Source organism: Lotus japonicus, chromosome 4 (assembly GCF_012489685.1).
Source record: "Lotus japonicus ecotype B-129 chromosome 4, LjGifu_v1.2".
Classification (NCBI taxonomy): Eukaryota; Viridiplantae; Streptophyta; class Magnoliopsida; order Fabales; family Fabaceae; genus Lotus; species Lotus japonicus.
The window spans coordinates 54340636-54355261 of NC_080044.1; the positions used below are offsets into that span (position 1 = coordinate 54340636).

Consider the following 14626-nt stretch of genomic DNA (forward strand, 5'->3'; position numbering starts at 1 on the left):
GATCTTAAAGGAAGCTCTTTGCATGTGTAAAAAGGAAGCTCCTTTGCAAGCTTCAAGGCTTTGAGCATATGAAACAGGGGTTGTTGGGGGTGTACCGTGGCTGTATGGTGGCGGTAGTGGTTGTTTGGTGGCGGTGGTGACTGTAAGGTGGCGGTGGTGGTTGTTTGGTGACCGGTTTGGGCTTTAGAGGCGTGAAACACTAGAGAGAGGGAGAAGAAGTGAGGGAGAGAGGCAGAGGAAGAAGCTTCTGGATGCAGGTGAGGGAGAAGAGAGGAAGAAGAAGAGAGAAGAGGGAGGAGGGATGCGGCTAGGGTTTGATGAATGGGGAGAGAGAGAGAGAGAAAAAGTTGAATATATAGGTGGTGACCGGCTGAACAGGTCATCCAACCGTTAATGACCGGTCTAGACCGGTTATGACTTGGTTTGGACTTGGTTTGACCGGCCTGGCCGGTTTTTTCTCTTTGGATTTTTTTTTGAAATCAACTTTGGATTACTTTGATAAGCCCAATTTTTTTTTGAACTTTCAGCCCAAACATTAATATTTAATGATAGTATTAAGGAAATTAAAAGAAAATAATTAAATTTAATTATGTTATTGATTTAATATTAAATTTTAAATCTAAATTGAATGAAAATAAATATTATAAATTAATGTTGTATGGTGGGACACAGTGGGACCCTTGAAATAGTAATTTAAGAAACCATGGGTTGGAGCAAAATCTGCTTCAGTTTTTTAAGAGTTTCTTAAGTCTGATGTGGCAGTACGGGCCCACATAAATAGTGCTGAATAGTGTGTTAAGAAACCAAATAAGAATTTTGGGGTTGGAGTTGCTCTTAGCAACCTATTAGGAAGTTTTAAATAATTATCTAAAGTTCAAAACAATTTTTGATTTCAAACAGAACTTCCCTTGAGCTTTGTCTATCATGCGGCGAATCTGAGGTCACTGACGGCAAGGATGAGGTTCTGGTTGTGCACCTCCTCGATCTCCGATTCACTACAACAAACAAAGGAACATGGGTCATCTCCCTTTTGTATCTCCTTTTATAAGTTCTGATCCAAGCCAATTCAGAGAAAGAAGTGGAGCCTGAGAGAGATCGAGGTTGAAGAGACACGAGTGAAGGAGGAGGCATATGCAGTTGGCACGGCGGCGGCTCTGACAAGGGGTACATTAAATAAATCATGAGTGTAAGCTGAGCAAATCAAAAACAAGATAATTATAGTCAAAGAACTTTTATAACAGAGTAATCTCTTTTAATACGGTGGCGTTGATCTCGTGATTTTATAACAGAATAATCCCATGATTTTAGATTCTTTAATGTTTTTTATCACCGAATCTGCCTAAAAAGATGCTTGTAAATGGAATTACAGAGATTAATAAACTACTATCAACTACTATGACTAATAAACCACAATAGACAATGGATGTGATATCTAACAATTAGGATTGTAAATAGCGACTCTTTTGAAATATTGCGGAATAAAAACAATTTATGAATGTTAATTCAAATTGTATTGACAGGTGATTAAATGATGATCATAATTGATATATGACTATTTGTAGTACAATTCATTAGAGAAATACTGTGAAACAACATCTAAATTATTAAGGTGCAGTTGCGATCTACTCTCAGGAGCTCATACTTTCTGGTATTTCAATTGTTAGATTTTAATGTCAAATAATCATAAAAAATTTCTTCTGGACAAATATTCTCTAAGCACGTGCAAATGCAGGTCACCAAACCATGAGCAAATCAAAAACAAGATAATTATAGTCAAAGAACTTTTATAACAGAGTAATCTCTTTTAATACGGTGGCGTTGATCTCGTGATTTTATAACAGAATAATCCCATGATTTTAGATTCTTTAATGTTTTTTATCACCGAATCTGCCTAAAAAGATGCTTGTAAATGGAATTACAGAGATTAATAAACTACTATCAACTACTATGACTAATAAACCACAATAGACAATGGATGTGATATCTAACAATTAGGATTGTAAATAGCGACTCTTTTGAAATATTGCGGAATAAAAACAATTTATGAATGTTAATTCAAATTGTATTGACAGGTGATTAAATGATGATCATAATTGATATATGACTATTTGTAGTACAATTCATTAGAGAAATACTGTGAAACAACATCTAAATTATTAAGGTGCAGTTGCGATCTACTCTCAGGAGCTCATACTTTCTGGTATTTCAATTGTTAGATTTTAATGTCAAATAATCATAAAATATTTCTTCTGGACAAATATTCTCTAAGCACGTGCAAATGCAGGTCACCAAACCATGGAAATTTACACAGGGATTGGAATCTCTACTATGGAGTTTGGACGAATAAAATTCTATAACAAGGAGACTAGGAGGGTAATATCGTAAGTAAACCCAACGCTCTCCCATCAGCAAATTAACAAAAACCAATAGATGAATAGCCAAAACAGGTGGTTGAAATGAAAATACATGTAAAGAATGACTTATCTTATTTCATGAAGTATGATGAGAGAGCGACCTCATCAATATGGTCTCACTGGTATGGACAACTGGTGGTCTCGCATCATCATCGTGTGGAGGGAGAATCTCAGCCTTCTTCATCGGACTATTAAGGAAGGTAGAATTTGGCCATGGCTGCGTGAAATTCATTAACATATTTTTTGAAAGATCGATGGTATGATTGTAAGGCCAGATGCAGTTTGAGCACGTTAACTCCTTGAGGACCTGGGAAGAGTTTTACTAGGCCCCACGGTGGGCGCCAATGTTCTAGAATAAACCCTAAAATAGAGAATGACTAAGTAAAATAATTAGAGTGTTATTCAGATGGAAAAATGAACCTCTCTGATACATCATAGAATCCTCATTATATAGTTGATGAGCCCAAAACCCTAGTCAAGCATACATTAATAAGTTGATTAGGCTACATAAATGGGGAGGAAATCAAGGTCATTAATTATTTTGACTAGTCTTGATGAGAAAGGAGGATGAATCTGGACTACACCTCATGCTTGGTTTGTCTTCCTTTTGGGCTTGCTTACTTGATTCTTGGGTCGCTCATCCAGCTTGGAGGCACGCTCGGCCCAATACAAATCCATGACGGTCCAGTAAGTTACTTGTGGCTACAACCGACGGTATCAAACCAACAGTAAGTTGCTAACTGCTTTAGTCGTGGGTAGCTTTTCAACGGTCCACACCCTCGGTAAATTGTCGAAAAAATAAAGATGTAAATACCAACGACTTAGGTTGTCACTAATTTCTTTATTGTCCCCTATTCCTAGTCATCATCCTGCTGCTCGGGTTCATAAAAAAGATACAGAGAATCATCTTAGCAGACAACAAAAGTGGAAGGAAGCACTCCCCATCTTGTTTCGCCTTCAACTGCCCAAGTTTTTCTCTAAGGGTTGTTGTTTGAGTCTCTTACTTCTTCCCTCATTTGATGAAACATCTAATAAATGTCAGGATCATATCTTGTACGTATGATTGAGTGTGTAAAACTCTTTTTAATGAGCCCTAAATATCCACCACCGACTTTAATGACTAATATTTTCATTGTGAACTCGTATTCATAACTAAATTATAAATTATAAAATATTACTTCAGAAAATAACTTGGGATGTTAAAAAAGAAAAAAGAAAATCCCTCCATTTAAAATGGTATGAGGAAATCACCACAAAATGAACACATGTCTCATGACATAGTGTTACACTGGGTAAACATGAACAAAACAAACGATGCTCCACAACACAATGCTCTGAGACTGTCACAGACTAAGATTCCGATTTCCACAGCGGTGCAATCCTACAACTCCGCCGCTATCTTCACCGAATCAATTTAGTCGGAGATCGATTTCCCCTTTCCTTTTGTTTCTCGGCAACCAAACAAGTTCTTTTTCATTTCGCGGAGCTCACTGCACCTCCTACCATGGAAGCCACTGATAACAACACAGAACCCACACATCAATATGTAAGAAAATTTTGTAATCTTTTCAGTTTAGGAGTTAGTTGCATTATTTGATGTACAGATTGCAATATGCAGAGTATTTTAGTAGTGAACCCTATATTTTTTTTTAATCTGAATGTTGTGCTACTTATCAATGTAATAGCTGCAAATTTCAATGGCATGGTTCAGCTAGCACTCACTTAGTTGGTTGACAAGAATACAAATTGAATTTCATTTTGAGCATGCATTTCTATGAAATTATCATATAGGCTATATACTTATTAGGGATAGAATGAATAAAACAACAGTGAAAATAAGAATATCTGGCTTGATAGCATGTCATTATCTGTCAATAGAACAAAATGAATTATGTCTAGTCTGGACTTGCTGTAGTTGAAATTGTTAGTATGACAGTTTTCCATTTTTCTAGGTTTTGAAAGGTCTCACCTTATATGATGTTTCTGTTTAAGTGTGTGCTGAATTTCATCATGCTGAATTCATTTAACTATAAAACTTTTTCTCATACCTTCGTTAATCAGGGTTCTCCGAAATTAGCTGGTTCTGTTAACTGGGGCACAGCAACCGTCATTGGAATATTTGCGGGCATGTTATATGGTGGTAGCAAGGAGGCAGCTGCTTCTGTTGTAAGTTTATTATTGAAAAGATGCTCCAAAACTCTGCTTCATATAGGAACCATATAATATATTATGTTCAAGTTCAACAGAGAAAAGGTCACTAAAACAAGAGTACAAACAGATTGTTATTTATTTATGTTTATACTTTCATAAATGGTTGATTTTAGTCTATAGTTTTAGTTGCATAAGTCAAGTCCTTATAGTTTACAAAATTGATTAAATTTGTTCCTGATGTTAGGCTGCCATCGAATATTTAATCAGGACATGGCTAACTCTGATTCCATTTGTCATTAGACCATACACTATGGAAATATGTAATTACAAAAAAATGAGGAACTTGCTTCTGATGTGGTTAACTTGCTTCTCACGTGCCCATTTTTTTTGCTAAAAATGAATAATTTATCCTACATGTAAAACCTTTAAATATTAATGACCCACATCATCTAGGTTCCTTGCTGTGTCTATTCAGAGTTAGCCACCTCAGCATCTTCCGTTATATATTGAATGGCAGACTAATATCATGACTAAATTTGAATAATTTTGATAGTATGAGGATCTGATTTGTGCAATTTAAACTACAAGGATTAAAATCACCTTTTACGAGAGTATAAGGATCAAAAGTGTTATTATGTATTTATTTTCCCTCAGAATAGAATTGCATATTCCATAGTTCAACACTACGTTTATAATTCCAAAGGTATTTATTTTCATTGTGGTTCCCGAAAATGAAATTTCCTTGAGAAAGTAGTTGCCTCTTTGGTAGAAGAGGTATACATTAAAACAGAAGAGTAACCTTTACATGACAGAATGAGTAAGAATCTGTTAAAGTTTAATCGTACTAAACATAAGATTTTATGTTGTGTATCCTGTAAAGAAAAGCAAAGATATGAAACAGACTTTTTGCTCAATCTTTTTTTCTTGTTGAAAATTTTCCATTACAAGTAACATTAGAAGGTAGATGCAAACCGATTAGGTGAATCCCGTAAGGATGTGACAAGATTTTACAATCCCATCAACAGACGATTGGGCATAAATTTCTGTTTAATCCGTGTGTATTTTTTTAATAACCTAAACTGAAGAAGACATAAATTTCTGTTTAATCCGTGTGTATTGTATCTGGTTATTGATTTCACTGTGTTGTCCTTTTTCTACGTCTAATTTGCCCCTTGTCTGAAGCAAATTCTTACAAAAGGATAATTAAGTCAGAAGTCAGAACTTTTTTAATTACTTTCATTTTTGTTCTATTTTGAGGAAAAAAAAATCTGTAAGAAACAGGGCAAATACTAGTTATCCCCACTGTCCTAATGAAGTTTATTAGTGCTACCAAAATTATGTGTGAACTTTACATCTAAATGCAATAAAGACTTGATTCACTCCTCACAATCATTCGTGGAGATAGAAAAAAGGATTCCCCTTGCAAACATGTGACTAATATTTATCTTTATTTTGCTGATTATACATTCTTTTTCTTGCTAACTATGTTAACATAAACATTGCTTGTTTGTATTATCATAATTACCCGTGGCAATCATAAGAATTCTTTTTTCCTGTAGAGCAAGGATGCAGAAGTGATGTTGAAACTTGGGAGCACAGAAGACAAACGTGCACAACATCGATTGATGAGAGATGCAATGGAGAAACGATTCCTTCGAGTTACACGGGGCTCAATAGTTGGAGGGGTACGCCTTGGAATGTTTACTGCTGCATTTTTTGGCATACAAAACCTGCTTGAAGAGAAGCGAGGCGTCCATGATGTTTTTAACATTATTGGAGCTGGATCAGCCACTGCTTCAGCTTTTGGCTTAATCTGTAAGAAACCATAACCGTAGAGTTTATAATGCTACCTACGTTTTCACCTTGGTAGTTTGGTACCTTCATAATGTTACCTCAGCTTCAGTTAACTTTATAGTTTGTCATTTTAATATGTTACCCTTTTTTATCTTTGGAAGGATTCTTTAGGCTATCAGATTGTGATATAAGGTAGAAAATAGTAGATGTCTGTGCTAATATCAATAGGAAGAATTACACAAATAGAAGAACAAAATACTCAGCCCAGAATCAATGTGATCCTGGAAGCAGAGATTTTATTTCTAAGTGTAGAAAAGTACAAACTGTGGTTCCCGCCCAACCAATTCCTAATAGTGCAAAACTACTAACTGAGGCTATGATTCCTCTATTTATAGCTAACAACTAACAAAGTAAAAGTTACAATTAGTTGTTTCGCTTCTCTGTTTGCGCCTAACATACACTTGTTTAATGCGATGTTTAAGCCTCTATACCTATCAAAGTCACCAAATTCCTCTTATGTTAGTGCCAGGATCACTTCATTGGCGGGCAAGGAATATGGCGCTAGGGTCGGTGCTGGGAGCAGCATTTTGCTTTCCTCTTGGTAAAGTTGAAATGATTTCTTATATAGTTATTTTTTTTTCTAATTACTAACAAGAGAAAGTCCTGTTATGAGAAAAATACAGTTTTTATTCGTAGGGAGGGAACGATCACCACTTATATAAAAATCAACTTTGGCTATTTACTCAAGTTTTGTTTCCATTAATTGTTTGGCAGGTTGGATCCATTTGAAGCTGGTGGAAAAAGCTAATGAAGCGAATCCGGCTATACATCCACATTTACAACAGAGAGAAGTAAAAGGTGGTGTTAGTGCTGCAATTGAGAGGCTGGAAGGAAATTTAAGTAAATGAAAGCTATTCTTATTAGTCAGATCTGATACCCCTCACGCCCAGAACCAGCACATCATGTCATTTCAATTGTCATAAGAGAAGTGGGGCAATCTTGTGTTGGAGGACGGTGCAAAACGCTTCAAATGGGAGGTTGATTTACCAAAATGGGACTAATTTACTTTTTATTTTAGTCAAAATAGGTCTACTTTAAATTACCAGTTTGGGGTTGATTCTGAGTAGGTGGTTTTGTTTTTTTTTTTTCTTCACTTTTTACTATGCCATGTGGCAATTTCTTATGCTGCCATGTGGCTTTACGACACAAACTTGTCTTTTATGACTTAAGTGACATGTAGGAGCTGATTGGCTACGTGATGGCTTTTATGCTGTAATCATGGTCAGGCAACGTTAATTAAAAATAAAATTTGATTGGACACTTATGAATCACCATTTGGCTTGGACGCTTGGTGGCTTAATTAAAATTACAATGTCAACTGTAAATAACTAGTAAAAACAATTGTCCAATAATAACATGCACCATGCATCAGATTTAGCCTTTTTCTACAAACTTGTGTTGTTAATAGAAATTTCTTCTTCCGTGTTTCATCAGCTCAAAATATGTTTCATCAGCTCAAACTGAAAAACTGTTATCTTTGATGATTTGTGCAAGTTATTCCATACTTTCATCGGAATCTACATTTGGCATTTGGAACGTGAGTGTTCTCAAAATCCAGTTATTAAAATATTGGTTAGTCTTGATTCAGTAACTAGAAGGTGAGTGTTTATGAAATTTAATTTGTAATTCTTTGTACCTTGATATTGGGAAGTCTTGGTTTGTGCTTACTAATGCTTTATACTTTATATTTTACATACTTAAAGATGAAGAATTGAACTATAAACATTAATAGGTTTAATTTGTTTATCATAATAATAATGTAGAATTTCAGTGTTAATATTTACTCATTTGAACTGTGTTAACACAAGTTATACAGCAAGTTTTAGCTATCATTTTTACAAAACCCCCTATGATCTATACATTAAAGTTTCAGTTCTTTCTTAAATTTTATCAAGTACAACATACTCTGCTCACTTCCTTATATTCTAAGTTCGATATTAACAACTATTTTTTTTGGAAAAAATAAAATCAAACCATAATCAATAATAATTACAAATCATAATTAATATCTACCAATTAAATTAAATTTATGAAAGTATCGACCAATACAAACGTATCACCTGTGAGTAAAATAAAATACAAAATTTGCAAAGAACAGATACCCCTGCTGCTATAAACTTCATATAATGAGTGCCAAAAAATAAGCAACTAAACTGCGAATTTGGTATCAATATTTTGATGGTAACTTAGAATTTAAAGAGCAATGAGAATAAGCAATTCTATAGGAGCATTCAAGTTATTCTCATCAGCCACTGCTGCATGTACCAATAGCATCACTCATTTATGATGGCTGACTCCAAAAATCCTCCTCCTTTTCTATTTTGCTTATTTTTGCCACGGGTCCCAATGAACTTAATGTTGCTAGTTGTGCAGCTTCTGTAAATAATCCTATGAAATTGTTCTTAGCCTGCAAAGATCCAGGGAAGTTCAACGTGAGAAGCTACCATGTTATGCTTTGGAAAAATTCTTTAGACTACACTACTACATCTGACAGACTCATTCTATAGTATGCAGTAACTGTAGTTTATTTTGTTCAGTGAAATTAACTTTTACTGCACAATCCAAAAAAGAAGAGAGGTCAATGCAACAATTCTGATATAAAATTACAGATTTATAAAAAAGAAATTACCATTTACTTGGATAGGAGATGGGCCCTCTGGCACCTTCTTTGCTGGCCTTTTTACTGCCTCAGCTGTAATCATAGAAGTTTGTTAATAAATAATGAAAAGCATATGAATATCAATATGGTGAGGAGCTTCACATAAATACAAGCATAGAAGTATTAAACGCCATAATGTGTATATCGTCATGGGACAGTCACTAGGCAGATATTTTTGTTGCATAAAAGATCATACCTTTAAATTTTCTTTTCTTATTAGCTCTCCTCCTTTTCCTTTCTTCCTTTGTCAGCTCGCCTTCTTCCTTAACATCACCCTTACCATCAAAGACCTCTTCAGGAGCCAGAAAAGCAGCATCTGAAACAGCCACAGGAGCAATCTACCCAAGGAAGGTATAATAAATTGTAAGTTACCAATAACTGGAAGAAATAGAAACAAAATTTTGAGAAGATAGTAGCTCTTTACTTCTTCCATTGCCAGAGCAGGCACGTTAGCTTGAAAAGACATATCCTCGATAACCTGCCCAGTTCAGTTCAAGGTAAATAAGAAAACAGAAAATTTGAAGAGTCATATATATTGTCTATCAAGAGATAATGGGAATGGAGATGCCATACAGGTTTTGGAGCAAAGTTAAAATGAGAAAGGGCATCCAGCTTCAGACAGAGTCTCTTAAACAGCATGTCTGCCTGATCACAAGTAAAGGCACAAGATTCAGTACATCATGAGATATCTAAAAGGTGCTGTGTGGAAATGAGAGAGACTAAATATTATTAGAAGTAGAGACAAAGTCCAAGCAATAAAGACTTGTACCTCATTCTTTAGTTCATCTTTGAATGACAATGGTGCCGAACTGGGGTCTTTCTTCTGAACATATTCTTGCTGTCAACAAATGAAAAATCATGATTCATGAGCCATATCATAAGGAGAAAATGTATGACAACGCCTTGAGAATTAGCAAAGAAGAAGAAAGAAGCTGAAAGTTGAATAGGGTTTCCAATGTCACAACACATATAGTCAAGAAATACAGACCTCATAAAGTTCTGCAAGACCCTGCTTGCTTTTATTGTCATCCTATAATCACAGCAATGAGTTGTACAAGTTAGTTACATACAAATATAGCTAGAGAAGAAGTTGAACCTGAAAATCTATTTATTTCAGTTAAACAAGGCTTACCAACTCCTTCAATTCCCGGGGCGCTTTAGATGGCAGTTTAGAAGCCCTTTCAACATCGTTAAAATGTCCCTAAAAAAACACAGATGTAAATCAGAAACAACATATAGTGTGCATGTATTTGTGTATGTGTTTGAGTGTCATGCATTGCCTGGTAGAAACTCAACAATCAGTTAGCACACCAAAAGTATTAGATTAATATCATCCATACACAGCTTCCACCCGTGGGTAAATATGATAAATGATAGGAATAAGGGCATGAATCAAGTGACAGCTGTGGTTAATAGAGATTGTTAAGGCAAAGAGAAAGTGGAAAGCGGACTCATTTGAAAATTGTAATATTGGAAACTCTGGGGAGAGAGTTGGTTCTCTAAAAAATCCAGTGATGTAGTTCTCGTGCCTTGCACAGTTGGGATTCAGGGACTTTTCATTAGTAATACATTTGTAACACTGCATTGTAGCAGAGTCCAAACTGTGTCAGTTCAGCATATTAATTTACCTCAAGAATCCTTTTCTTGATCATATCCTCAATTGAAGCTGTCACCTCCTCAGTGATTACGGGAGCAGGTCTCACATTGTGCTCAAAGTCAAGATCAACTTCCAATGCACTATTCTTGGGTCTCTTTGCAGCAGTTACCTATTATAAAACCAACAATCAATAATCTAATAACAGATAAGCAAAAAGGGATAGAATGCAACCCAGATATAAGTGAGGTAAAAAGAATAAAGGACCATTCTATTACCTCGCCGTGCATAGTCCAAGTTTTTGGCTCTATGTTAGCTTGCTCCATCTGCTCTATCTTTGATTGAATTTTTTCCAGTTCCTTTTCATGGGTAGAAGGTCTTTTCTTCTACATACACAAGAAAAAAATAATTAAGAGTTTGAAAGTTTGGTTTTAGTAATAAACCCCTACACTGTTATGTGTGTACATTTAGAAAGAGAGATACCTGTGCGTCCTTTTTACCTCCAAAAAAGTCTTCATACCTTAAAGCAACATACAAACAAAAACAATTGAATCCAGCATCCAGATATAATGAAAAATTCTAAATTAGTATGAAACTTCAAGGAGCTATATCATTAAGCAGCGGCACCGAGCCAATTGCATAAGATATATATGGTGTCAGCATTTACCAGAAGAACATCAAAGCAAATACACCACACACACAACCCACATAATAAATAATGAAATAATAGTAAAATAAATACTGTAAAGCTTAGAGAAATAGAAAAAAAAAACTTGTGCAAATACAAGTATGCAAGGAAAAATACATTGGATCTTTTGCTTTTTTTGCTTTTTTCATGCCCACTGCTTCTCCATCTTCATCATCCATTCCAAAACCACCATACTAGATAAACACAATGAGAGCCATCAGAAGCCATTTAATCAATAAGTGAAATATAACCAAATGAACCAAATAACAGCTTAACAAGCACTGAGCCTTATCAATATGAATTTTGCAGACAGAATGAATATGAAACCAAGCTAAGCAAAGAGCACTCTCACCTCATCATCATCATCTTCATCATCATCTTCATCTTCATCTTCATCTTCATCCTCACCTTTCCTGTCTTCATCTCCGTTCTCGAAATTCTCTTCCTCCTTCTGCAAGTACTTGTTCAATTCACCTATTTTCAAGAATTCATCCTCAATGCCACCACCTTCACCGTCCTCCTCTTCGCTCCCTCCTCCCTCCTCGTCTTCATCCTCCATCTCTTCATCATCTTCCTCCTCCTCCTCCTCCTCCTCATCATCTTCTTCTTCTTCTTCTTCTTCTTCCTCATCTTCTCCCTCCTCCATCTCTACCATCTCTTCATCATCATCATCATCATCAGCATCATCCAATTCCTCATCCAAACCGTCAATTTCTTCGCCCCACTCTTCTCGCCCCTCTGTCTCCACCTCGTTCCCAGCACCCGAAGGGACCATCAGCTGCGAAATCTCTTCAGGGTTTTGGGCCAGATGGTTCACTCGGCGACGGAGGGTGGACAAAAGAGGCTGTGATTGAAGGTCGATTTGCTGCCATATCTGCTCTACGTCGAAGCCATCAACAAGGAGTTGGTCCAATGGCGATTTCGGGGTGAACGGTCTGAGGGTGGAGAACAGGTACTGCGATGCAGTACGAGCGGTTTCAGATAGCGATGGGTTCGGTGCCAGCCATGTTGGTGGTTCCGTCGCAGTCACGCGCCGTAGGGCTTCGCCGCCGGCGTCGTTTTCGTTCGCCATGACTGGGTGTTTTGTTTCTCTCTGTCTGTTCCTTCACCTTCAGCGATGAGTGGGTTTAGGGTTTTAAGACAGGGATTCAGAGTTTGCTATGGACTAAGCCTAAACTGTGCGTTTTGACATGAGTTTTTTTTTTTTTTTTTTAAATTGACGAGTTAAATAGGAGGAACTTTATTAAAAATAAAATTAAGAAAAGATTTTTAATCATTTATACGAAAATATGACAATTTAATTTGAGATTAATTTCTATGCACCGACGGTGTAAATAAGTTTTACATCATCATTCAATCACATCTCTTCATTTTGTTAGCTCACAATTAATTTTTAATTTAATAATATCTAAAATATAAAATGAAAGGTTGTGATTAAATGATGGTATAAAAATTTTTACACCGTCAGTGCATAGAAATTAATCTCATTTAATTTTATAGGTATGGTTCTTTTGGAAATTAAAATAATTTTAAGAGAATTGAAATTGTTTTGGCCAGACACTAAATAGTCATAAGACCAAATAGCATCTCAGTCGACCAAAAGTATCTCAACTAAGTGAACACTTTGTTGGTTGGCCAAAATGATTAAGACAATGAATATCTCGTCTAGAGAAGCAGTCGAGCTTATGTAGTCAACTTGAATGAAAAGATATCACAAGGTTATTTGGAGATGACCACCACCTAGAAGTCTTTCACTAAGTTTTCACGAAGACTTTAATTTTCAAGGATAACTATACACACGGAAGGCTTTTGAATATGCTGAAGAAACGAGAAACTAAAACAACTCTTAAAGCTTGTTTGGCCACTAGATTAAGGACTTCAAATTAAGGCTCTCATTATGTTAAGTCTTCATCACCTCAAAATCTTTGTTCCATTTGGACATTCTCCTACGGGATCCGCACTTGAAGTGTCTTCCCAAATGTGATTTGTGCAATAGAATGATGAGGATCTGGTGTTAAAATCAGTGGGGTGAGAGGATGGGAGTTGATTGTGTACCAATAACAACACCAATACATTTTTTGCGCGTATTCTTCTTCCTTGAAGAAGACTCATAAAGTGTTTACTGTTTACCCTCCTTCAGGTTGAGTCATGGCTATTTGATAGATAGCGTGATGACATTTGTTTAATTTATAACATAACTTAAACATAAACTTAAGAAATAAAAATCACTTGTGAAATGCAAATAGTATGAATAATCTCATGGAACCAAATCAAGAACACTCAAGCTTCGAAATAATCAGATAAAAATAATTAGAAAATTTGTATTCTAAAAATTAATATAACAACAATTAATAAAAAATTGATAAAAAAACTAACTCAGGAGCTTAAAATGAGTACCAAAATTGCCAAAGCGAGTGAAAATAACATTTTTCTAAAGCCATATATAAGTTATTGATGACCAAAGTTATTGAAGGCCTTGGACTCGAAATTTATAGGTTACTAAAGGTTATGATTAAAGCTGCCAGTAAATATGAATTCCAACCAGTTTGGGTATGTAGCACCAAATTGCCTACGACTTGAACCGTCGGTAAATGTGAATTCACATACTCAATTTTGGGTTGTGTTTCACATTATCAACGACCATTTGCGTGGATAATGTGGTAGCAAGTACTCATATAAAAAAATAAATTATCGTCAATTTTACTGATAGTTTTAGTTATCGCTTAAATGGTGAAAATTCGTCACACCACAGTGAATAAGTTACCGTCATTTTACCGACGGTTCAACCGTCAGTAACTTCTCCAACTATAATTTCCGTCATAATCGCTCAGTATCGAAGATTAAATATGTGGGTAATTTTTTTCCCCCGAACCTTGTTTGGTCAGTAGATTATTACTAATCCCTAGTTATCTTCACCAAACATGTATCTCACAAACATTTTTCCCTAGCATTATCCACAGCCATAGAGCCTAATAATTATCATTAGGTAATTAAACATGCTTTCTAGTTGAGTTGGCTTGCCCTGCATCATACTCACACGTGGGAACTCATTCCTTTACCCCTTGACAGAACATCAATCGGTAGTAAATGGATTTTCAAAGTGAATCATAAAGCTGATGGATTATTGAACGATGTAAAGCCAGGCTTAGTAAAGGGTTTTCTTGAAACTTTCAGCCATGTGGCTAAAATGACAACAATACAGGTTCTTCTTGCTCTAGCTACCACTAACAATTGGCATCTTAAACAAATAGGTGTCGATACAAATT

General features: G+C 35.6%; 2 protein-coding genes across 2 annotated transcripts; one reads left to right on the top strand and one right to left on the bottom strand.

Annotated features, from left to right (window-relative positions):
- The first annotated feature begins 3675 nt into the window (after window positions 1-3675).
- LOC130715588 (uncharacterized) lies at window positions 3676-7690 on the top strand. Its single transcript, XM_057565707.1, has 5 exons — window positions 3676-3960; window positions 4476-4580; window positions 6125-6380; window positions 6883-6960; window positions 7134-7690. The coding sequence occupies exons 1-5, from the start codon at window positions 3919-3921 to the stop codon at window positions 7265-7267; spliced, it is 615 nt and encodes a 204-aa protein (XP_057421690.1). The 5' UTR covers window positions 3676-3918; the 3' UTR covers window positions 7268-7690.
- A 728-nt stretch (window positions 7691-8418) lies between these two features.
- On the bottom strand, window positions 8419-12512 carry LOC130714043 (M phase phosphoprotein 10). The gene is made up of 13 exons (XM_057563899.1): window positions 11713-12512; window positions 11478-11554; window positions 11156-11192; window positions 10951-11058; window positions 10707-10844; window positions 10211-10279; window positions 10067-10108; window positions 9848-9916; window positions 9652-9723; window positions 9503-9556; window positions 9275-9416; window positions 9049-9111; window positions 8419-8826 (listed from the first exon to the last, which is right to left on the bottom strand). Exons 1-13 carry the CDS (start codon window positions 12430-12432, stop codon window positions 8822-8824), a joined length of 1596 nt encoding a protein of 531 aa, XP_057419882.1. The 5' UTR covers window positions 12433-12512; the 3' UTR covers window positions 8419-8821.
- Between the last annotated feature and the right edge of the window lie 2114 nt (window positions 12513-14626).